General features: G+C 44.9%; 2 protein-coding genes across 2 annotated transcripts; both read right to left on the bottom strand.

Moving 5' to 3' along the window:
- Window positions 1–559: 559 nt before the first annotated feature.
- Window positions 560–1,498, bottom strand: LOC120398744 (putative olfactory receptor 52P1). Its single transcript, XM_039526363.1, has one exon. The coding sequence runs from the start codon at window positions 1,496–1,498 to the stop codon at window positions 560–562; it is 939 nt and encodes a 312-aa protein (XP_039382297.1).
- Window positions 1,499–13,567: 12,069 nt separating this feature from the next.
- On the bottom strand, window positions 13,568–14,506 carry LOC120398686 (putative olfactory receptor 52P1). The gene has a single exon (XM_039526262.1). It carries the CDS (start codon window positions 14,504–14,506, stop codon window positions 13,568–13,570), a length of 939 nt encoding a protein of 312 aa, XP_039382196.1.
- Window positions 14,507–23,825: the final 9,319 nt, after the last annotated feature.

The following is a 23,825-nucleotide window of genomic DNA, read 5'->3' as shown; positions in this document are numbered from 1 at the left end:
TTTTGCACAGGAGAATCAGTTCTGTGGGTGCCTTCATTGTGTATAAATACTGAATCTGAGAGGAAGCCTGCTTGACCAAGCTTTAATTTGTCATGAAATATGTTCAAGAGGCCAAATAAAAAATGTCAGCTTTACTGCTCTTACTCTATAATAAAATAGTACAGGAAAAAGGTTTAATATGATACCAGTCTCTGGGAAGCCATCTTGTGCAGTAAGGTTATATTCACCTTATACATGTCGCTAACATCCAACCCATCAATTTCTCCCAGTTCCTAAGTGTAAGTGGGGAACTATTTTAGCAAACTTTCTGGGCTTCTGCACTACCCCAGGGCAATTGGCTAGTAGAGGGATCTAAAGCCCCACTCCTACTGCCTTTACCCAGAGGCTTGCTGCAGTGCTTGGGGATGCAGTGATAAGCTGTTAGGTGTGAGGAACTTCTCAGACTGTGAACTTCCACAATGCTGAGCTCAGCCAAACTGGGACAGAGCACCCTTGATTAACAAGGAGATGTCGTTTCTCCCTCTTGTCACACAGGTTTAAAGTCAGCATCCCCCACTGATCACCTTCTCCTGGTGTATTTGCCCACTTTGTCACAAAGCTCTTTACTTTTGACCCCATAAATGATAGGGTTGAGCATGGGGGGAACGAGGAAGTAGAGGTTGGCCAAGATGATGTGAACATGGGGAGCTATGCCCTGACCGAACCGGTGTGTCAGGATGGAGAAGAGGGAGAGAGTACAAGAAATCATCATCACACAGATGTGGGCTGTGCAGGTGTTGAGAGCTTTCCAGTGGGCTTTCTTGGAGGAGATTCTGAGGACAGCCCTGATAATCAGACCATAGGATAGGGCAACTAGCATCAGATCTAACCCAACAACTACAAAAGCTACCACCAAGCCGTATGTCCTGTTGATTGTGGTGTCCCCACATGACATCTTCACCACAGCCATGTGGTCACAGTACGTGTGGGGGATAATGCGGTTGGCACAGAATGGCTGCCTGCTCAGGAGCAGGGGCAGGGGAAGAATGAAGAGAACAGATCTTATCAAACCTACGAGACCTAGCTTAGCTATTCGTGCATTGGTGAGGATGGTGGCATATCTCAGAGGGTTACAAATGGCAACGTAGCGATCGAAGGCCATTGTCACGAGGACGGCTGAGTGCATAGCAGAAACCAGATGAAGTAAGAACATCTGGGTAAGGCAGCCACCCTCAGTAATACCTTTCAAATTGAACCAAAATATACACAGTGCCTTTGGCACGATGGATGTAGACGTGCAGATGTCTGTGAGCGCCAGCATGCAGAGCAGAAGGTACATCGGCTTGTGCAGCGTCTGCTCTTTGACTACAACAAGCAGAACCATGAAATTTCCCAAAAGGCCAATAATGTAGAACATAGAAAAAGGGATGGAAATCCAGACATGGGCATCTTCCAGTCCAGGTATTCCCGTTAGCATGAACATTGAAGGGTCAGAGGGGGTGAGGTTGAGAGGTGCCATGAGGTGGTCGATTCATCAGTTGGGCTAAGAATTGCTCAAGGTGCCTGTGAAGGGAGAGAAGCACATTGATGGGGTTTACACACTTCATAGCAAATAGTATGGTAAATATTTTATAGTTATTATCCATCTAGAATGGGGGTGAGTAATGAAGTGGTAAGATTTACGGATGACATCAGATTGTTTGGCTCATAGTCAAGTCCAGAGAAGTCGTCAGAGGGAGCTAATGAAGATAGATGAATGAGCAGCATGATGGCAAATGTCAATAACAGCAACGTGTTTGTCCATTGGAGGGGAATGACTGACGTCCTCAAACACCTGGGAAGGTTCTAATTTAATTGTATGAACTCAGGACAGAGACCTGGGTGTCATGGTACACAGCTATGGGAAACATGGACAGAGACTAAGCAAAACACTGGGATCCAGGAGGAGTGGGATGGAAAATCATACAGAAAATACAACTCCATGACATCGGTCCACCAGTGTTTCACCATCCTCTGGACTTCTCCATGTAGTATTGGGCACTGCAGATTTCTCACAAAAGATATTACAGAACTAGTGGAGTTCAGGCAAGGGCAACGAGAATGAGAATGGGCCTGGGGAAACTCTCATACAGAGAGAGGCTGAAAAGTCTGGGATTGTTCCCTTACAAAGGATACAAATAAGCGGGGACATGAGAAAAAAAATCTATACAATGCTGACTGGTACAGAGCAGCATAGATTGAAAATGTGATCTACCTGTCTCATAATACAAGATCAAAAAGAGTTTGAATTAAAATGAAACTTGGCAAATTCAAAACAGATACAAAAAGAATGCTTTCTTCACTCAGTGCCTTATTAAACTGAAGAATTTGTTGCCACAAGAGGTGGTTGAGGCCATAAGCTACGTAAGACTCAGGAAGGGTTTAGACATTTACCTGGGTAGTGAGACTCTCCAGTTACAATAGTTACAGCTAAATAAATATTTTAGAAAGCCTAGATGCCAAAGTGTTTCAGGGCACAAGCCAATCTCTATCTTTCAGGCATTAGGGTGACACCTTTCAGATGGTCAGGTCGCACATACATCCCCCCCACCGCCGGCCATGTATCTATTGTTGAGTTTCTTACATCTTTTTCTGAAGCACTTGGGACTATCTCTGTCAGAGAGAGGACACTGGCCTGGATGGAGCATAGGTGTGATCCACTATGCAATTCCTATGTTTAAAAGAGCCAAGTTTCCCCCACGGAAACAGACATAATCATGTTGTACTAAGACTTTGTGCTCAACAGAATGGGCATGAGGTCCACATGGAGGGGAAGGGATAGCTCAGCAGTTTGAGCATTGGCCTGCTAAACCCAGGGTTATGAGCTCAATCTTTGAGGGGGGCCACTTAGGGATCTGGGGCAAAAATCAGTCCTTAGTCCTGCTAGTGAAGGCAGGGGGCTGGACTCAATGACCTTTCAGGGTCCCTTCCAGTTCTATGAGATGGGTATATCTCCATATATTAATTAAATTAAAGGGTCTTGGTATTTAGGGCTACAGGTCTGCACCTCTGTTACTTCCCTTGTTTCTTTTGTTGAGAACATTTCTTGCAGACACCCAGCTTTGTCTGAGGCATAAGTTACAGGTGTTAACTGACAAGGGTAAGCAGAGACACATGTCAGCAACTCAGCTGCTAACCCTTCTCATGCCTGAACATTGATGAAGCTTACAAATTGCACAAAAATTGGAGGATTGTAAATAATGAAGAGGACAGGTCACTGTTCAGAACAATCTGGTTTGGTTGGTAAACTGGGTCATAGCAAACAATATGTGTTCTAATATAGCTATGTAGATATCTACATCTAGGAACAAAGACTGTAGGTGATGCTAACATGATGGGGGTCTCTCATGGGAAGTGCAATGACTCTGAACAAGATTTAGAAGTATGAAAGGCTAATTAGCTAAACATGAACTCCCTGTGTGACTTTGTGGCCAAAAGAGCCAATGTGATCCTGGGATGATAATGAGGAGAATCTCAAGGATATGTAGAAACATTATTTTATCTCTATATTTGCCACTGGTGGAACTGCTGCTGGACCCTTTGTCCAGTTCTGATGTCCACAGTTAAAGATGGATGCTGATATACTGAGGAGGGAAAGAGAAGAGTCACAAAGATTAGTAAAAGAATAGAAAATTTGCCTTCTAGTGGTAGAATCAAATATCTCAATCTCTTTAGTTTAACAAAGATGGTAAAGGGTGACTTGATAACAATCCCTAAGCACTTACATGGGGAACACATATTTAGTAATTGTCTTTTCAGCCTAGCATAGCATGATCCAATGCCTGGAAATTGAAGTTAAAGAAATTATGACTGGAAATAAGGCATACATTGTTTAAATGGTGAGAGTAACCATTGGAACAATGTACCAAGGTTCTTGGCAGATTCTCTATCATAGAGAATTTTTAAATCAGGGTTGGATGTTTCTCTAAATGATCTCTTCTAGGAACAATATTGGGGAAATTCTCTTGTTTGTACTCTACAGGAATTCAGACCAGATGATCACAATGGTCCCTTGGAATCTATGAATATGTCCCCAGGAGTCAGCTGGATGCATTTTGCCTGCAAGCTTATGCCTGAGCTTACTGACGGCATTTTTTCCATTCATGGCTGTGTTTAATTTAACCCTATGGGGAGAAATTCTCATGTGACTATAGCACCTTGAAAATGTTTTACTGGGTGTGTATTTAATGAGGCTGAGGGATCCCATGACACACTGCATGGATGAACATTTTAAGTGAGAAAAAAATGACTTTGGCCCATTAAATCTAGTACAACTCTTTCCATTAATGGCTAACAGAGCTGGCTAGCAAATGGTCCAAGAGCATCCTGGGTTTAACGTCTGTGTCCCAGTGGCCCATTGTTTCAGTCAGCTGCCAGTGATACCTGCATGTGGCAGCTGTATTTATCTAGGCCCTCACATTTCCCAGAGTTGCCCGCTCTCATTATATAATGTCATACAATACTTCTCAGCTTTCGAAATGTTCCTGCATACCAGTCCTTGAAGTACCATGCGGAGTGTATGGATATAACAAGAGAAGCCACACAGGTGCCTACCTTTGCCGATTTCTCCTGAGATTTCTCACCAGTGAGACACAGTCACTGTTTACCATCAATCCAAGAGAGTAGGAGTGACGAGAGGCACCTCACCCCCACAGAGTAAAAGTTGTGGTAAACGTGGAGTAGTTCAGAGGTTGTCGGAGCAAGGAATGACTGGGGAGTATGGAGAAGACACTGGTGACCAACATGCTTTTGGAATCAGTGGCAGCAAAAAAGGAAAATAAGGATAACACACTAGTTAGATTGACTATGAATTAGCGGTTTCTCACACTGATTGATGGTATGAGCCATCTAGCAGATTCTCAAGGCACAAGATGCATTTGCTTTGCAGCTTGCATTTGTGAGGTTTGCATACAGAGACTAGAAATACCTTTAGCCTGGTTCCAGCAGTTCCCTCTATTCAGTCTTTGTTCCTCAGGTGTTTCCAGGAATCCTCTTGTGTGGGAAGTGAAGAATCACCAGTGATGTCACTCCCAAGCTTATATAGCTTTAGCATATGGTGGGAACCCTTTGTTTCAAAATTTAGTTCCCAGACCATGCAGCGTTCTCAGGAAGCCCGAGATGAGTATTTCCTCAGGCCAATTGTTTTCCCTACTAACTCATTGTCCTCAACAGGCTTTTCCGAAACAACTGTTTAGACTGAAAGCATCGTGCCAAGTGGGTGTTACCCAGGTATAACTGCATTTCAAACACAGATATGTAGTCAATATTCATAACTTCAGACACAAAAATGAAACATGCCTACCAATAGGATATTCAGAAAATCTTAACTTTTTGTATGACATCTTACATAACCCATCTTGAATTAAATGTATCAAAATTATGCTATAATGATATTGAAATAACATCACTGTGAAGAATATGGGGTGCAGTGTCACACAAAGATCAATGGTTCTTTCCACCAGTGAAATGCCTGAAGTTACATATAAACAACAACAAAAGTTGGAAACAAAACTGAGTGAAGGTTGGGAACCCAGGCTGCAGGTCTCTAGCTTGCCAGAGCAAAGTTACCTTGAGATGTCCCCAAACACACTTGGGGTGAAGTAAGATCCCAGCACTGGCCTGGGACCAACAATCACAAAGAAAAAAATAATGTCAGTGATGCTGCCCACCTGCCCCCTTAAACCCCACTCCCCTCCCCCATAACCTTCAGTGCTGCCCACCTGCCTGTGAACAGGCTGCTCCCCACCCTCACGATCCCCAGCTCTGCCTGCTGGTCAGTGTACACCCCTGTCAGTCCTCACTGCCCTGAGCGCTGCCTGCTTCTCTGTGTACACCTCCCTCCATGCAGCCAGAACCCTCATCACTGCCTGCCTGTCTGTGTGCAAACTGCTTCCCGCCACCATAACCCTCCGTGCTGCCCGCCTGCCTGTATACACAGAGCACTATTCTGTTGGGGTGCTGAAAGAGTCTGAAGGAAATCCCCAGTTTATGTCAAGGCTGCTTCCCCAGTTTATGTGACATTCTGAGACCGGGCATGAAAGGTGTGGATTTCAAAACATGTGTGACCTGATTTTGCTCTCAGGGAGGCCAGTGTCAATCTGGAGTGACCCACTGAAGGCAGAATGTGAGAGCAGAATCTGGCCAGTGTGTGACCCATTCTTGTTGTGAACCCTCTGGTAACACAGATACCCACTGCAGAGGCCTTGGCAGCACTTCTTAACAGGGCAGTAAAGTTGCTGAATTGGGAAATGTGAGTGAACTAGAGGAAAAAACATATCGCTCGAAAAAAGGAAGCTACTGAAACACACAGAAGGGCACAGTAAGAGATAAGGAACTGAACTTAAAAACTAATATTTGTCTAAACTCTTTCCAATACATTTGTAGTTCCCATTTTACCAGGTAAATCCCTTACTGTTTCTGACACTATTAAAGAGTTCAAGTCTCCATGTTGGTGAATCTTGCCCAGATGGTTCTTGACTTTAACCCTGGAACCTTTCCTGAGCCCTTAGCACTAACTTTAATGCAGAAACAGACAACTCACCAAAATCTCACTCAGCAGAGAGAGGAAATCTCCTTACAGCGACAGGAAGGCAGAGCCCAGAGTATCAGTGTATGAGTCTCACATGTCTGACACTCTGCATGCTTTATGATTCCCCTGTACTGTCCCTGCAGACTCTCAGGTTGGCCTGGACTCCTGGATAATTCCCTGGGCATCGTGAGTAGTGGGAAGAGCAGAAAATAGACCTTGGAGAATTTCAGCCTGAGAGCCTCTCACGGGAGTGAAGAAATGATTCTCTGATAACAGGGGCTCAGATTGTCGTGGCAAACTGAGTCTCACAGACTTGATAGAGTGGTCTTGCCCTAAACCCTGGAGAGAAAAGGAAGAGCCAAGGCTTCGACGTACTCATTTATGTATCAGCATTTCCCTGCTGCTGCCCATTGTCATAGAATCTGAGCATCTTCTCCTCCCCTCCCGGCTGACGAGCCCTGCGCTGAATCCCTGAGAACATGATGTGAAATGTAAATGCTTCTCCTTGTTGCACATCCTTGTTTCAAACCCATCTGATAGCTGCCCTCAGACCGAGGACAGCACAGATCGTTCCTGCTTAATCATAAACCCCCATAGTGCAATATCGTGCCATGGACAGGAGCAGCGTCCTGAGCCCCTTCGGTGATCAGCATGTGCCCTGAAGCCTGGGGACTGCTAGAGTCACTGCACAGGCTGTAATTAGGAGAGGGAGGGTGGAGGGAGAGGTTCAGGGGCACAGATGTGAATTAGGTGCCCAGTGTCAATCCACATTGAATGAGACTCGGGTTGTTAAGGGCACAAAGGCAGTAGGCACCAATTGTAGTCTTGGCCTTCACAACATCCTCTGGCAAAAAGTTCCACATGGTAGATCCAACGAGTTCCTGGAGGATAGATCCATCAATGGTTATTATTCAGGAAGGGCAGGGACAGTGTCCCTAGCCTTTGTTTACCAGAAGATGGGCGGTAGGGGATAGATCTCTTGATGATTCCCTGTTCTGTTCATTTCTCTTGAAGCACTTGGCATTGGCCGCTGTTGGAAGACGGGAATCTGGACTTGATGGACCTTTGGTCTCACCCAGTATGGCCGTTCTTATGACTGGGGATCTATAAAATCATGACAGGCATGGCAAAAGGAAATTACTCCTTCCTATAACACAAGAACTAACACAGTCAACCTGTGGAACTCTTTGCCAGAGGATTTTGTGACGGCCAAGACTGTAACAGGGTTCAAAATAGAATTAGTAAGTTAATGGAGGATAGACCTATCAATGGCTCTTAGCCAGGATGGGCAGGGATGCAGACTCATGCTCTAGGTGTCTTAGCCTCTGACTACCAGACACAGGGACTGGATGACAGGAGATGGATCTCTCGATAACTGCCTGTTCTGTTCTTCCCCTCTGAAGCACCTGGCCACTGTCAGAAGACAAGATACAGGACTAGATGGATTGTTGTTATCTGAGTCTCCTTTTCCTTCTCTGGGTGCTGCTCCTCCTAGTCGATGGGGCCCACATGCCTCACTACCTCAAACAGTCCCTGCCATCGAACCAGTAATTTGAACTGAAAGCTTGGTAGTAACAAGAACACTCACTTACCCAGTCTGAACAGTCACAGCTGGACCCCATTTGGTATAGGCCTTCTCTTTTACTTGTTGTGCATTTAGCAAAATTCTTCTAGAAAATGCCTACAAAGTCCTGAGGTGATTTCTTAACTGAAGAATATATTGGACTGTGTTCATCGCCTGGGGTGTTTGCTATCCAGTGTTTCTCCAAGCACATCTGGAAAGCCTCAAGGTTGCTTCCAAGAGAGCAGTTCAAAGGGAGAAAGAATGCTTGGAGGCTTGAGACACATCCCTGATAGCAAAAACGTGCCGGGGAAGAGTTGATCCCAATGTTGGGATCCAAGGCTACAAACTTCTTTAACATTGCCATCAAAGTTCTGTGAAATCTCTCTACCATCCCATCACTTTGGGGATGGTAGATCCACGTTCTGAATGTCTTTACCCTCAGTAGATCTCACAGTTCTTTCGTTAGTTGTAAAGTTAGGTCCTTGATCAGTAAGGATTTCTCTGGGTATTGCCACCTGGGAGAATAATTTCATAAGCTCATTTGTTATGGTAGGTGCACTGAGGAAGCTATCCAGCTACAGAGGACTGCTGTTATGCCACTGGGGGAGGAGGATAAGGCTCTGATACAGGGAGGACACTGGCTGCTCATTACTTTTGGCAGCAGGCAGTGATCCACCCTTACTCCCAACCCACCCACCATGGTGACGGAGAACTGTTATGCTGCCCTGGCAATGAGTTATGAGGAATCACCCCCAAAGGTGGACGAGGAGAAGCCATGTACCCCAAGGCTGGGAGGAACACAGTCACCACTACCGGGAGGAAACGTAGGGTAATGTTGGTTGGAGACTCTCTTCTGAGGGAGACAGAGGCACCCATCTGTCACCCTGACATAGCATCCCAGGACGTATGCTGCCTGCCAGGGGCCCGTATCCCAGATGTTACAGACAGATTTTCGAGGATCATCTGGCCCTCTGACTACTACCTCATGCTACACATCCATGTGGGCACTAAAGACACTGCGAGGTATGACTCTCGGCAGATCAGAAGTGACTACAGGGCTCTGGGACTAAGGGTGAGGGAGTTGGGAGCACAGGTGTTGTTCTCTTCAGTCCTTCCAGTCAAGGCTAAGGGACTCCCTGGGTTAATCTCTGGCTGCCTCTGCCTCCATAGTGTCCCTGGCCACAGCTGCCTCTTTGAGCCTCATTTCTGCCTGACACATTTGAAACTCACAGTCCTTTTCCTTCTCTTCTGCTTCCAGTCTGGCCAGATCTAGTTTTGTAGCTGCCTCACTGGTAGTCATTTCCCTGCTTTCTTGTACTTATTTCCCTCACCCGAAATAAACAGAAAATAAAAAAACCATGATCTCCTCCTGACTGTTCTTATCCACTGCACTTAAGACTCACCTAAAATCACACATATCAGTGCTTAAAGTATGAAGTTCACTTGAAGTAACAAGGTGTCCATACACCCTTGCTCGTTTCGCCACTATGACATTCCTCTTTGGTGTTATCTGGACCAGTGATCTGCTAGGTCACTCCAATCCTTGACTCTGGGAGCCAGCCTTACCCTGCACTGCTGTGAGAACCTCCACTCCTGGGCTGTTCACGCACAGCCTCTGGCATGTGAGCTGCTCCTTGGACTATGCAACCGAATGACACTAGCCAATATCTCTGGTCCCAGACACAACCCTAGGAACCTCCATCTTGCAGTATCCAGTTATGCCCACTGGATGCTGGAAGCTTAGATGAGTTCTTCAATTTAACAAAGAAATGGATATGTACCAGGCTTGTTATTTCAAGGGGAGTCTCTGACATGCTTCAAACCAAACACACAGCTTCAAATGGAATAAACAAACAGATTTATTAACTACAAAGATACATTTTAAGTGATTACAAGTCAAAGCATAACAAGTTGTATTTGGTCAAATTAAATAAAAGCGAAACGCATTCTAAGCTGATCTTAACACTTTCAGTGCCCTTACAAACTTAGATGCTTCTCACCACAGTCTGGCTGGTTGCTCTTCAGCCAGGCTCTCCCCTTTGATCAGTGCTTCAGTCACGTGGTGGTGTCTGTAGATGGAGGTGGAAGAGAGGAAGAGCATGGCAAACGCCCCTCCCTTTAATCATGTTCTTTCCTCTGTCTTGGCTTTGCCCCCCCTTCAGAGTCAGGTGAGCATCACCTCATCGCAGGCAAACTGACGCTAAAGGAAGTGGGGTGAGTCCCTGGAGATTCCTTTGTTGCTGCCTAGGCCAGCGTCCTTTGCTCCTGTGAGGCAGGGAAGGGGCAACAGGGGATGGATCACTTGATGATTCCCTGTTCTGTTCGGTCCGTCTAAAGCACCAGGCATTGGCCACTGTCAGAAGACAGAATACTGGGCTAGATGGAACATTGGTCTGACCCAGGATGGCCATTCTTATGTTCTTATAAAGAGCAAATTTTTAGGGGCTACTTTGTCAGAGGTTTTCCTTATTCCGCTGGAGTCATGCTGTGATGGGAAGGTATTTCTCGAGACTGATCCTGTGGTGAATATTTATTTAATGCATATATCTGTATGGTTGTGAGGATGTAACACCAGTGTGTATCTGTTTGTAATTGTATTTTGGATGTAATCAACACCATGTTCCCTGTGGACTAATAAAGGATTTTTTGTGTGGAAACTTAGTTATGTTAAATCTTAATACACTTGTAAGGTAAATTATTTCCAGTATCTGGCCATTCTAGTCATATTGGGGAGGGACGGGAATCACTTTGGAGAAATCCTCAAGGAATGGGGGGAACAGCTGACTGAGAAGGTGGAGGCTGACACCCCAGTGACAGTATGCATAGAACTGGCAGAGTTGGTAGGAATAGGGGAGGAAATAGATGATTCTGAGGAGGACACTTATGGCCAGGTCAATGGGCCTTCAACAACTGCAGCCCTCGACAGCAACCAGGAATATGTTGAACAGTAGTTGACCCAGTATACTATCCGGCCCTGGTGATATATTACTGTTTAATTTATCCTTTAGTTACAAAACCTTTTTTAATGACGGCTCAATCTGGGACAGTTCCTTAGATTTGTCCCTTAAAAAGAATGGCTCAGGTGTGAGAATCTCCCTCACATCCTCTGCAGTGAAGACCAATGTAAAGAATGAAGTTAGTTTCTCTAAAATAGTCTTATAAATTTTATATTTACTGCACCTGAGAGAACACTGCTGAGCTCCTCTGCCATCTTCTTAGCAGCCAATGACTGTCTGTGACTCATACAGTGATTCCAGGTTGCTGAGGGAGCCACTTCTTGTACCCTTGTCACCAGCCTGCTATGCCGTCATGTCATAGACTGTGCTCCATCGCTGCAAATTCCAAAACAGTGCCTCAATCAAGGCCCGTGTCTTGGACAAAATTATTTAATAGTTCAAAAAGCTCTTCGCTGGTTGCTCATGTTGGTAGTGGAAGGCAAAACAGATATTTCTTTCTTAATTATATTTCTGTAGAGAAATGAATGGACACCAGCAGCTGTGCAATGTTTGATATACAGTAGAACCTCAAAGTAATGAACACCTTGGGAATGGAGGTGGGTGAAAACTCTTCACAACATACTTTGTGTGGTTGCATGTACACCCTAAGGTGAAGAACATTTTCTAAAAGTTCCTCTTGCATCGTGTTGTGCAGTTTTGTTTTTTATCAAGTTACTCTGAGAAAACAGTCTTTCAACGGCAGCATTGCTAAAAGGTAGCAACAGCAATGAAAGAGCAAACAAGATAAATTCATTGAAGTTTAAATCCCCAATGGCATCCATGTGTTCAGGACCTTCAACCCAAAACTGCTCTACTCAGTTATCCTGAGTATGAAGCCAGTGAACCACAATATTCTCCACTGGGCTGCTCCAGCTGTCTAAAGTCTCCACAAAACAATGGCAGAAATGAGATATCAGCCAATTTAGGTCATGAAGGACTTAGTATTGGAAGTGATTCAATCACCTAGACATTTGGTGGCAATCTGTGTTTCATCTGTTTCACAAACTCCAAGATGAAGTCTCAACACTTGCTTTTGACGTCTTGGACAACAGGAATGGTTAGTGTGTATTTTGAAAGTTCCAGCTGAAAGCGACACCGAAATCAACTGCACAAAGTGGTAAGTTATTGGACTCCAAGGTGATGTCATAGTTTAACACAGCAGTCTATTACCCATGGTCTTCAGAATCCCCAGGAAGGGCAAATTAACTATTTCACTCCAGGAGGCGGTGTCAGGAATAAATCAATGGGAACACAGCAATTCTGTCTGATCATGGATTAAATGCAAGTCAGCATGCTCTTGTCTAACACTGCAGTTTATTAGATTTAAGCACATACAGACATAAGCAACAGGTTTCGAACATCCCAGATATGTCCCTAACAGTTGGAATGGTATTGAATAATTAACAGCAGGTTCGCAATGGCCAGTCGCTCACCCGCTGAGGAGAAAGGGTTTCAGGAAAAATGTTTCTCAAGATTACTTCAGAGAACTCCTCCAAAGTACACTGTATTAGCTAATCTTTTATAACTTCTACAAACAAATAGGCCATAGTGACTCGGACTGGATCATCACTTTTCTTAACTTTCAATAAACTTCTAATATCAGAGGCATCTAGACTCAAGGTTTCATCCATTTATCTTTTTTCTTTCTCACTTATTTACTTGTCTATCCACTTCCCCCATTCTTTTTTAGCGGGAACTGCCAGCTTGAGTTTGACCTTGCATCTTAAAGCCTGATTTCCAATTAACCCTGAACTATGTGGTGTTCTATTTTATTAATTCATAGTGGCTGGGTGAACATCATGTGGTTGCAATTGGGTTGAACACATTCTGAAGTACACACTCCTCAAATCCAGGATTACACAGTCATGTTCTCAAAAACACACTGTTTCACAACCCTCACCAATGATCTCTAGCAGAATGTCTTCAATTCCTGCGGCAGCTTTCCTTTATTAGCACTACCCAACTGAGACACTTATTTTATCCTCAAGGCTTCCTGAAGGATTGGACATAGAAAAATCAGGTTAATTTTGCTCACTAGGTAACTGTACATACAATAAAGAAGTTCAGCATTGTTGTTGCTTTCTTTGTCTATCAGAAACCATAGCTTCAGTTCGTCAAACTGATGAAGAACCCTGTTCATGCAGGGTTTAATGGAAAGCCACCTTGCTTCAGAAAGCTGCAGTATCTCCTGGTGGTCTGGAAGTCAAGGAAAGGCCAAGGGGGTGTTCGGAGGTAGGGGCTGACAGGTGATGCTGAAAGACATCAGCTGATGGTCAGAGAGAGGGAATGCAGCAACGGAGAGAGCAGTGCTTGGTGATCCACTGATAACAGGCTAGGTGTGAGGAACTTCTCAGACTGTGAACTTCAGCAATGGTGAGCTCACCCAAACTGGTACAGAACACGAGGAGATATTCTTTCCCCCTGTCATCACTCAGGTTTATAGTTTTTATCCCCCGGCGATCACCATCTGCAGGTGTATTTTCCCATTTTCTCACGAAGCTCTTTGGTTTTGACCCCGTAAATGACAGGGTTGAGCATGGGGGGGATGAGGAAATAGAGGTTTGACAAGATGATGTGAACATGGGGAGCAATTCCCTGACCAAACCGCTGTGTCAGATTGGAGAAGAGGCCAGGAGGATAAGAAATCATCATCACACAGATGTGAGCTGTGCAGGTGTTGAAGGCTTTCTGGTGGGCTTTCTTGGATGAGATTCTGAGCACAGCCCTGATGATCAGACCATAGGACAGGGCAATGAGAGTTAGGTCTAACACAATGATTACAAATCCTACCACCAAGCCATATATCCTGTTCACTGTGATGTCCCCACACGACATCTTCGCCACAGCTATGTGCTCGCAGTATGTATAGGGGATAATGTGGTTGGCACAGAATGGCAGCCTGCTTAGGATCAAGGGCAGGGGCAGAACAAAGAGAACAGCTCTTAATAAACCCAGGAGCCCTAGCTTAGCTATTCGTACATTGGTGACAATAGTGGCGTATCTCAGAGGGTTGCATATGGCAATGTAGCGATCGAAGGCCATTGTCACGAGAACGGCTGACTGCATAATAGAAATTGCATGAATGAAGAACATCTGGGTGAGGCAGCCATCCACAGTAATGCCTTTCAAATCGAACCAAAATATAAAGAATGTCTTCGGCATGATGGAGGTTGACGTGCCGATGTCTGTGACTGCCAGCATGCAGAGCAGCAGGTACATTGGCTTGTGCAGGGTCTGCTCTTTGCCTACAATAAACAGAACCGTGAAATTTCCCAACAGGCCCATAATGTAGAACATCGAGAAAGGGATGGAAATCCAGATGTGAGCAGCTTCCAGACCAGGGATGCCCATTAAGATGAATGTTGAAGGATCAGAGGGGGTGAGGTTGAAAGCTGCCATCAGGTAGTCAATGCATCAGTCAGGCTCAGAAATGCTCAAGGTGCCTGTGAATGGAGAGAAGCACAGTGAGGTGGGTAATACACTTTATAACAAATAATATGGTAAATACTTTATAATAGGGCTGTCGACTAATCTCAGGTAACTCATGTGATGAACTCAAAAAAAATGAATCTCAATGAATCACACTGTTAAACAGTAGAATACCACTTGAAATTTTAAAAATATATTTGGATGTTTTCCTACATTTTCAAATATATTGATTTCAGTTATAACACAGAATAAAAAGAGTGCAGTTCTCACTCTATATTATTTTTTATTACAAATTTTGCACTGTAAAAATGATAAACAAAAGAAATAGTATTTTTCAATTCACCTCATACAAGTACTGTAGTGCAGTCTCTTTATCCTGAAAGTGCAACTTACAAATGTAGTTACATAACTACACTCAAAAAATAAAACAAAGTAAAACTTTAGAGCCTACAAATCCACTCAGTCCTACTTCTTCCTCAGCCAATTGCTCAGAGAAACAAGTTTGTTTTCATTATGGGAGATAATGCTACCTACTTCTTAATCACTGATCATTTTCATTTCCGTCCACTGGACTCTCCAATTTGTCCACATCCTTTCTGTAGTGGGGGGCCCAAAACTGGATGCAATACTCAAGATGTGGCCTCACCAGTGCCAAAGAGAGAGGAATAATCAATTTCCTTAATCTGCTGGCAATGGACCTACTAATGCAGCCTAATATGCCATTAGCTTTCTTGGCAACGAGGGCACACTGCTAACTCATATCCAGCTTCTCATCCACTGTAATGCCCAGGTCCTTTTCTGCAGAACTGCTGCCTAGCCTTTTGGTCCCTAGTCTGTAGCAGTGCATGGGATTCTTCCATCCTAAATCCAGGACTCTGCACTCATCCTTCTTGAACTTCATCAGATTTCTTTTGGCCCAATTCTCCAATTTGTCTAGGTCACTCTGGACCCTATCCCTACCCTCCAGTGTATCTACCTCCCCCCCTCCCCCGCCATCTTAGTGTCATCTGTGAACTTGCTGAGGGTGCAATCCATCCCATCATCCAGATCTTTAATAAAGATGTTGAACAAAATCAGCCCCAGGATCGACCCCCGGGGCACTCCAATTGATACCGCCTGCCAACTAGACATCGAGCCATTGATCACTACTCATTGAGCATGACAATCTAGCCAGCTTTCTATCCACTTTATAATCCAGGGACTGAGGTGAGGCTGTAATTCCTGGGGTTCTCCTTATTCCCTTTTTAAAATGTGGGCACTATATTTGCCTTTTTACAATCATCTGGGACCTTCCCCAATCAGCACGAGTTTTCAGAGATAATAGCCAGTGGCTCAGCAGTCACATCAGCCAATTCCATGGACTTGTGTATGTTCAGCTTTTCTAAATAGTCCTTATCCTGTTCTTTCACCACTGAGGGCTGCTCACCTCCTCCCCATACTGTGCTGCCCAGTGCAGCAGTCTTGGAGCTGACCTTGTCTGTGAAGTCTGAGGCAAAAAAAGCATTGAGTACTTCAGCTTTTTCCACATCATCTGTCACTAAGTTGCCTCCCCCATTCAGTAAAGCTCCCACACTTTCCCTGACCTTTTTTCTTTTTGCTAACATACCTATAGAAACCCTTCTTGTTATCCTTCACATACCTTGCTAGCTGCAACTCCAGTTCTGTTTGGCCTTCCTGATTACATCCCTGTATGCACGAGCAATATTTTTATACTCCTTCATAGTCATCTGTCCAAGTTGCCACTTCTTGTAAGCTTCCTTTTTGTGTTTAAGTTCACTGAAGATTTCACCGTTAAGCCAAGCTGGTTGCCTACCATATTTGCTAATCTTTCTGCACATCGGGATGTTTGTTTCTGCGTGCTCCATAAGACTTCTTTAAAATACAGCAAGCTTTCCTGGACTCCTTTCCCCCTCATATTAGCCTCCCAGGGGATACTGCCCATTAGTTCCCTAAAGGAGTCAAAGTCTGGTTTCCTGGAGTCCAGGGTCCATATTTGCTACTCTACTTTCTTCCTTTTGTGAGGATCCTGAACTCAACCATCTCATGGTCACTACTGCCCAGGTTGCCATCCTCTTCTACTTCCCCTACCAATTCTTCCTTGTTTGTAAGCAGTAGGTCAAAAGGATGATCGTCAGTGTCAATAACTGCAACGAGTATGCCCACTGGAGGGAAAAACTTCAACTCCTCAAACACCTGACAAGATTCTAATTTAACTTTGTGAACTCTGGACATGGACCTGGGTGTCATGGTACACAGTTCGGTGAAACCCTGCTCACAGTGCAAGCACAGACAGAAACTAAGCAAAACATTGGGATCCAGGAGGAACAGGATGGGAAATCATACCGAAAATACAACGCCATGAGATCAGTCAGACAATATTTCACCCTCCTCTTTACTACTGGGCATCCTTCTCACACAGTATATTGCAGAACTAGAGGGGTTCAGACAAGGTCAATGATCAAGGGGCTGGGGAAACTGTCACATGGAAAGAGATTGAAAAGACTGGGATTGTTACCTTACAAAGGAGATGAATAAGAGGGGACATGAGAAAAGTCTATAAAATACTGACTGGTAGAGGGTAGGTTGAGAATGTGATGTGCCTGTCTCTTAACACAAGATCAAGAGGATATTCAATTAAAATGAAACATGGCACATTCAAAACAGTAAAAAAAAGAATGCTTTCTTCACTCAGTGCCTAATTAGGCTGAGGAATGTGTTGCCTCAAAAGGTAGATGAGGAAGGGTTTGTACATTTATATGGATAGTGAAACTATCCAGTTACAATAGTTACAGCTAAATACATATTTTGGAAATTCTATATGGCCATGTGTTTCAGGGCACAAGCCCATCTCTAGCTGTTTGACATTAGGGTGACACACTCAGGATGCTTAGGTCATCCACCACCACCCCATCCACCTACTGCTGGGTTTCTTACACCTTCTGCAGCACCTGTGGCTGTCACTGTGACACTGGATTAGATGGACTATAGGTCTGATCCATGATGCAATTCCTATGTTGGAAAGGAGCCCAGGTCCCCCATGGAAACAGACATTCTCATTCTGGGCTATGACTATGCTCAACAAAATGGTCAGGAAGGGCACAAAGGTCTTGGTATTTAGGGCTTTCCAGCCTATCATACAGAGGTGTACGAGGATCCAATGGCTGGAAGTTTAATTTAAAGAAATTCTGACTGGAAATAAGGCATGCACGTTTTAAACGGTGATAGTAATTAACCATTGGAAAAATTTATCAAGGGTCTCGGCAGAGTCTTCATCACTGAAAATTTTAAATCTAGTTTGGATATTTCTCTAAAATATCTGCTCTAGGAATAATTTGGGGGAAATTCTGAGGCCTGTGTTATACAGATTAGATGATCACAATGGTCCCTTCTGGCCTTGGAATCTATGAACATGTACCCAGGTGCCTGCTAGAGTCATTTTGCCTGCAAGCTCATGCAGGAGCTTACTGAAGGCATTTTTTTTTTATTCATGAACGTGTTGCATTTAGCCCTATGGGGAGAAATTGTCATGAGATTGCGGCACCTTGGAAATGTTACACTAGGTGTGTATTTCATGAGGCTGAGGGATCCTATGAGGCACTGCATGGATGAATGTTTTAGGTGAGAAAAATAATGACTTGAGCTCATAAAATCTCCTCACTGAGGAATGAATGTACAAACCTCACCATTAATGACTAACAGAGCTGTCTAGCAAATGGTCCCAGAGCATTCTGGTTTTAATGGCTGTGTTGCAGTGGCTCCCTGTTTCAGTCAGCTACCATTGGTTCCTGCACATGGCAGCGGTATTTATGTAGTTCTTCACACGTCCCAGAATTGCCTGCTCTCACTATTTATTGTTCATACTACTCAGCTTGTGAGTTGTTCCTGTGTAGCAATCCCTAAAGCACTGTCTGGTGTGTTTGAGTGTAAGAAGAGAATCTGCACAGGTGCCTGCTTTGGCATTTGTCACTTGTGAGATTTCTTTCCGGTTAGACACAGTCTGTGATTACCCCCCAGCCAAGGAAGGAGATGTGACAGGAGACACCTCACCCCTTGCAGAGGAAGTGTTCTGAGGAGTGTGGGGTGACTCCGAGGTTGTGGGAGCCAGGGATGACTGGGGAGCAAGGAGAAAACACTGGTGACCAGCATGTTGTTGTGATCAGGGCAGGAGAGTACGGACAGGGGGTCAGAGTATGAGGGGAGACTGAAGCAGCTGAAGAACAAAGTGTGATGGTTTCCTCCTAGGGTTCCACTTCGAACTGGGTTAACACTGATCCCTATGACTCACCAGCCTGGGCTCCCTCTCTCAATGTGCTTATGGGACAAGCTGCAGACCCACTCCTGGCCCTTCACCTCCATCAGCAGTCACACAGGCAGGGAGGCTCATAGCTGGTGTAAATCCCTACATGTGGATTTAGGGTGAAATCCTGGCCGTGTTCAGAGTTTTGCCAATGATCTCAGTGGGACTGAGCTTTCACCCTTAGTATTTAACTTTCAGCTCCCAACTGTGAAAATCACGGCTTCTTGTCCTGCTACAGAGAGTGCTATTCTGTTAGGGTGCTGCAAGAGTCTCAAGGAAACCCGCTGCTTATGTGGCATTCTGAGACCAGGCATGAAAGATTTGGATTCCAAAACACAGAGACCCTGATTTTGCTCTCAGGGAGGCCAGTGTCAATCTGGAGGCAGAATGTGAGAGCAGAATCGGGCCAGTGTGCGGCCCATTATTGTTGTGAATCCTCTGGCAACACGGATACCCAGACTACTGAGACAGATAAGAGGTCACAGTAAGAGGCACGGAACTGATCTTAGAAATAAATATGTGTCTAAACTATTTCCAATACATTTGTAGTTCCATTTTTAAAAGGTAAATCCCTTGATTTTCTGACAATACTAAACAGTTCAAGTCACCGTGCTGGTGAATTCCTGCCCAGATGGTTCTTGCCTTTAACCCTGGAACCCTCCCTGAGCCCTTAGCACTAACTTTAATGCAGAATTAGGCAACTCACCAAAATCCTGCTCATCAGATAGAGGAAATCTCCTACTGCGACAGGAAGGCAGAGCCCTGAGAATCAGCGTAGGAATCTCACATGTCTGATACTCACTTTGCTGGACAGCAACCTTTATAATTCCCCTGTACAGTCCCTGTGGACTCTCAGATTGGCCGGGACTCCCAGACAATTCCCTTGGTTCCATGAGCAGAGGAAAGAGCAGAAAATAGACCCTGGAGAACTTCAATCTGAGACTCTCCCCCGGGAGTGAAGAAATGATTCTCTGATACCAGGAGCTCAGATTCTCAGGGCAAACTGTGACTTGCAGACTGTTCAGCCTAGCAACCGGTGATGGCATTTTTTACTCCATATAATGTATGTTGTTAAGGCCAAATGGCATGATCTTATGATTCTATGATTCTATGATCCTAAATTAATGCAGGTTAAAGGGTGTGGAAAAGGCTTTCTGCTCCTGGGATTCTGACATCAAATTTCAGTACTGCGTTTATCTTTCTAAAATCGATGCAGGAACAGGTTGTGTTATCCTGCATCAGCACTAGTACCATGGGGCTTCTCCACTCACTGTGCGATTCTTTCACCTCTCCCAGGGCCAAAATGACCTGGAGTTCATCTCACATGGTATCCCACATTTTATGAGGGAACAACCATGGAGTTTTCCTGATCTGTTGCCCTGGGGCCATTTCACTAATGTTGTATTTTAGGTAGCTGTGCCCTGCTGGGGTGAGAACACAGTGGTAAAGGAACCAAACAACTGCTACCTCTCAATCTTTTGTTCATGCTACAGCCTCTCCCCTTTATTTACATCACACATGCCTGGGGGCCTAATTTGGGCTCCACCGGGTATGCATGCGATGGGTGAACTCTGGGAGCCAGGGGAACTGCTGCTTCCCTGTAACCACCCAGCTGGGCTGGCCTTTTTCACAAGGCTTTGCTGGTGATTCAGCCTCTTAAGGCCCTGTTATCATGGAATCATAGAATCAAAGAAGCATAGAAGATAAGGATTGGAATAGACCTCAGGAGGCCATTTAGTCCAACCCCCTGTTATCACCCACCATGACAGCAGATGGCACTGTGATGTCACACTCCATATGCTTATCAATGTGTTTTGCTTTATTTTGCTTGGTGACTTACTTTGTTCTGTCTATTCCTTGAAATCACTTAAATCCTACTTTTTATACTTAATAAACTCACTTTTGTTTATTAATGAACCCAGAGTAAGTGATTAATACCTGGAGGAGCTGTGCATATCTCTCTATCAGCGTTATAGAAAGTGAACAATTTATGAGTTTATCCTTAAGCTTTATACAGAGTAAAATGGATTTATTTGGGGTTTGGATCCCACTGGGAGCTGGAGACAAGTAACCTGCTGAGAAGTTTTTAGTTAAAGTCTCCAGCTTTGGGGGCATGGACCAGACCTGGGTCTGTGTTGCAGCAGGCTAGCGTGCCTGGCTTAACAAGACAGGGCTCTGGAGTCCCAAGCTGGCAGGGAAAACAGAGTCAGAGATAATCTCAGCGTGGCAGGTGACAGTCCCTAGGGGATCTTTGTGACTGCACCCGTCACAGTGGCATAGTCGAGCAGGGTCTGTGCACAGTTGATTGCTGTAATGATTTTAAGTGAGTTTTAAGTGTGATGGCTGGAGAACAGACAAAGTTACTGATTTGTTATTTTCTGCTTGCTTTATTTCAGGAAAGGGAAATAGGCACAGGAAAATAAGTGAAAGCAGTGAAGCAATTGCGAAGTTGGAGTTTTTTAGGTTGCAAGTTGCAGAAAAGGAGAGGAAGCACCAGAGATTATTGCAACTAAAATAACTGGGGAAAAAAGAAAAAAGAAAATAGTCAGCCAGAGAGGAGGCTGCACACGGAAGGGCTGTGGAAGCCCAGAGGTTAGCACAGCAAGCTGCTTAGGAGGAGAAGGAAAGAGAGAGACAGCTAGCCCTTGATGTAAAAGACAAAGAAATTGAGGCTCAGACTGCAACCCAGAAGCATGAACTGGCTGTAATGGAGTGGAAGAGACAAAATCCTTCATCAGCTGGGTTCTCTTCTCCAAAAATCCACAAGTGGGAATGGTTATGCCCACCATATGATGAATCCAGTGATATTGCCAAATATTTACTCACCTTTGAGAGACCGTGCACTCTCCATGTGATTCCTGAGGATCCAAAAATGACTACTTTGGTTGCAGAATTGACTGGGAGAGCTCTGGACATATTCAATAAGATACCTATTGCTGATGCTTCAAACTATGGTAAATTTAAGGAACTGATTTTGAAACCGATTACACCTGAAACCTACAGGGTAAAATTCAGGAGTCTTAAGAGGGGATATGGATTAAGTAATGTGGCCTATGCAAATGAAATGAGAGATTTGTTAGACAAGTGGGTGAGGGGAAAAGGCACAACAAACTTGGAATAAATGTGTGATTTGGTTACTCAGGAACAGTTCCTGAATATGTGCAGTGATGATGTAAAACAGTATTTGTGGGACAAAAAAGGTGGATGTAGTGGGTGAATTAGCTGGGTTTACAGACTCTTATGAGCAGTCACAAGCTGCAATTAAACACAAACCACTGGCAGAGGGTACAGGGTTGGTGAAAAGCAGAATCACCATTTTACCCATGGGAAAAAGGAGGCTGGGCATTCACCTCCCCCTTCCCCTGGTACTCATCCCAAGTCTCCTTTACAAGCAGAGGAGCCCAGACTGTGATAACATTGTAAGTCCACTGAGCACTTGAGGAATAATTGTCCTGGGCTGAGTGGGAACAGACACCTGGTACAGGGCTGCCGGGTGGGGGAGGGAGGGCGCAAGTGGGGCAATTTGCCCCGGGCCCCACAGGGGCCCCCCATGAGAACACAGTATTCTATAGTATTGCAACTTTTTTTTATGGAAGGGGCCCCCAAAATTGTGTTGCCCCAGGCCCCCTGAATCCTCTGGGCGGCCCTGACCAGGTAACACATGAAGCTGCTAATTCTCGAAGCACAGAGATATCCCAGGCTACTGCCTCTTCCACACCGGATTTGTAAATGTTGCTTCTACACAACCAAGCAGTGAGCATATGCATGCTTTTAAGTTTAATGGCAAGGTGCTCCAAGGTTGGAGATTTCTGTGCTAAGAGGGACCTGATCCAGGAGAAGGATTTATTGCCAGGGAAAGTGGCAGAATTAGAACTAGTGGGGGGTTATAAGGTCCTTGCACCTTTAGCTAAGGTACACATGGAAACTGGTGATTTTCTGGCTGAACTAACTGTTACAGTGGTGGCACACAATTTTGCACCCTTTCTCCTGGAAAATGATTTCTTTGATGTGGCAAAATCTGTCCCAGGTTTGTTAGCAGCAAGAAGGAATCTTGTGCTGAAAGCCCCAGAGAGGAGGGTGAAGTCACATGTGCTGCTGGGGAAATAGGAGACTGTCTCTTTAATTCCTCAGTAACAGTGGAAGATCTGCCCTTGGGGGCAGGGATGGTCGAGGCCAGTTCCTGTGGACCCAGGGCTCAAGGCAGGTCCCTGTGGGAGGGCGTGGGTAGAGACAGCTCCTGTCCTGTAATCATCTCTCTGGGGGAGGGGGATGTAGCTGGAAGCAAGTCCAAGTGAAAGGGTGGGTGGCTTTTGCTTGCTAGTGAAGGGTCTGTCCTAACTGGTAGTTGTGAGCCCACAGCTGGATCAGGGTCACCTACCCTTTCGGGGGACACAGGAGTCTGCCTTGGAGGCGAGCCCAGAGGGGGAAGCCCAGACAGAAGGTGAGGGGGGACAGAAAGGTCTGCTCACCTTTTCTAGGAAGGCGTTTCCCCAGGAGGAAAGTGAAGGATCCACATCTGAAATGCCAGACCCCTCACCTGTGGGTCAGGTTTTAAGGAAAGGCTGGGGGTGGGGAGTCCAGCCAGGTGACCTTTTGGGAACAGAGAGTGGGTGACCAGGAGGATCTTGCCAATCCAAAGCACTCCGCTGGAAGATGTCCCTGCTACCCTTGTGAAAGATAACACTGTCTCTTCAAGGCTGGAGAAAGAGCATTTTGCATTTGGGAAGATTCAAGGGACTGGGAAATGCAATAGACACTAAACAAGCCAAACTTTCTGAATGGAGTGTGTCATAAATTGGCTGTTAATCTTGTGTCTTTTGCTACTCTACCTATGGGTCAAGATAAAGAAGTTAATACTAATGATGTGTGACATACCTAATTTTTTAGATGCTAGGGATGGTGACAAGACAGTCCAACAAGCATGTGTCTTTTCAGCTTATACCTGAAAACAGGCTGGAAACTTGACACAGCAGCAAAAACATAACAGGCCTA

The sequence above is a fragment of the Mauremys reevesii genome, linkage group 1, assembly GCF_016161935.1.
Source record: "Mauremys reevesii isolate NIE-2019 linkage group 1, ASM1616193v1, whole genome shotgun sequence".
In the NCBI taxonomy this organism is placed as follows: Eukaryota; Metazoa; Chordata; order Testudines; family Geoemydidae; genus Mauremys; species Mauremys reevesii.
This window is presented reverse-complemented; position numbering and strand designations above follow the sequence as displayed.

Excerpts from the sequence above, each read along its gene's own strand:
- LOC120398686 (XM_039526262.1), bottom strand. The coding sequence starts at position 14,506 with ATGGCAGCTTTCAACCTCACCCCCTCTGATCCTTCAACATTCATCTTA.
- LOC120398744 (XM_039526363.1), bottom strand. The coding sequence starts at position 1,498 with ATGGCACCTCTCAACCTCACCCCCTCTGACCCTTCAATGTTCATGCTA.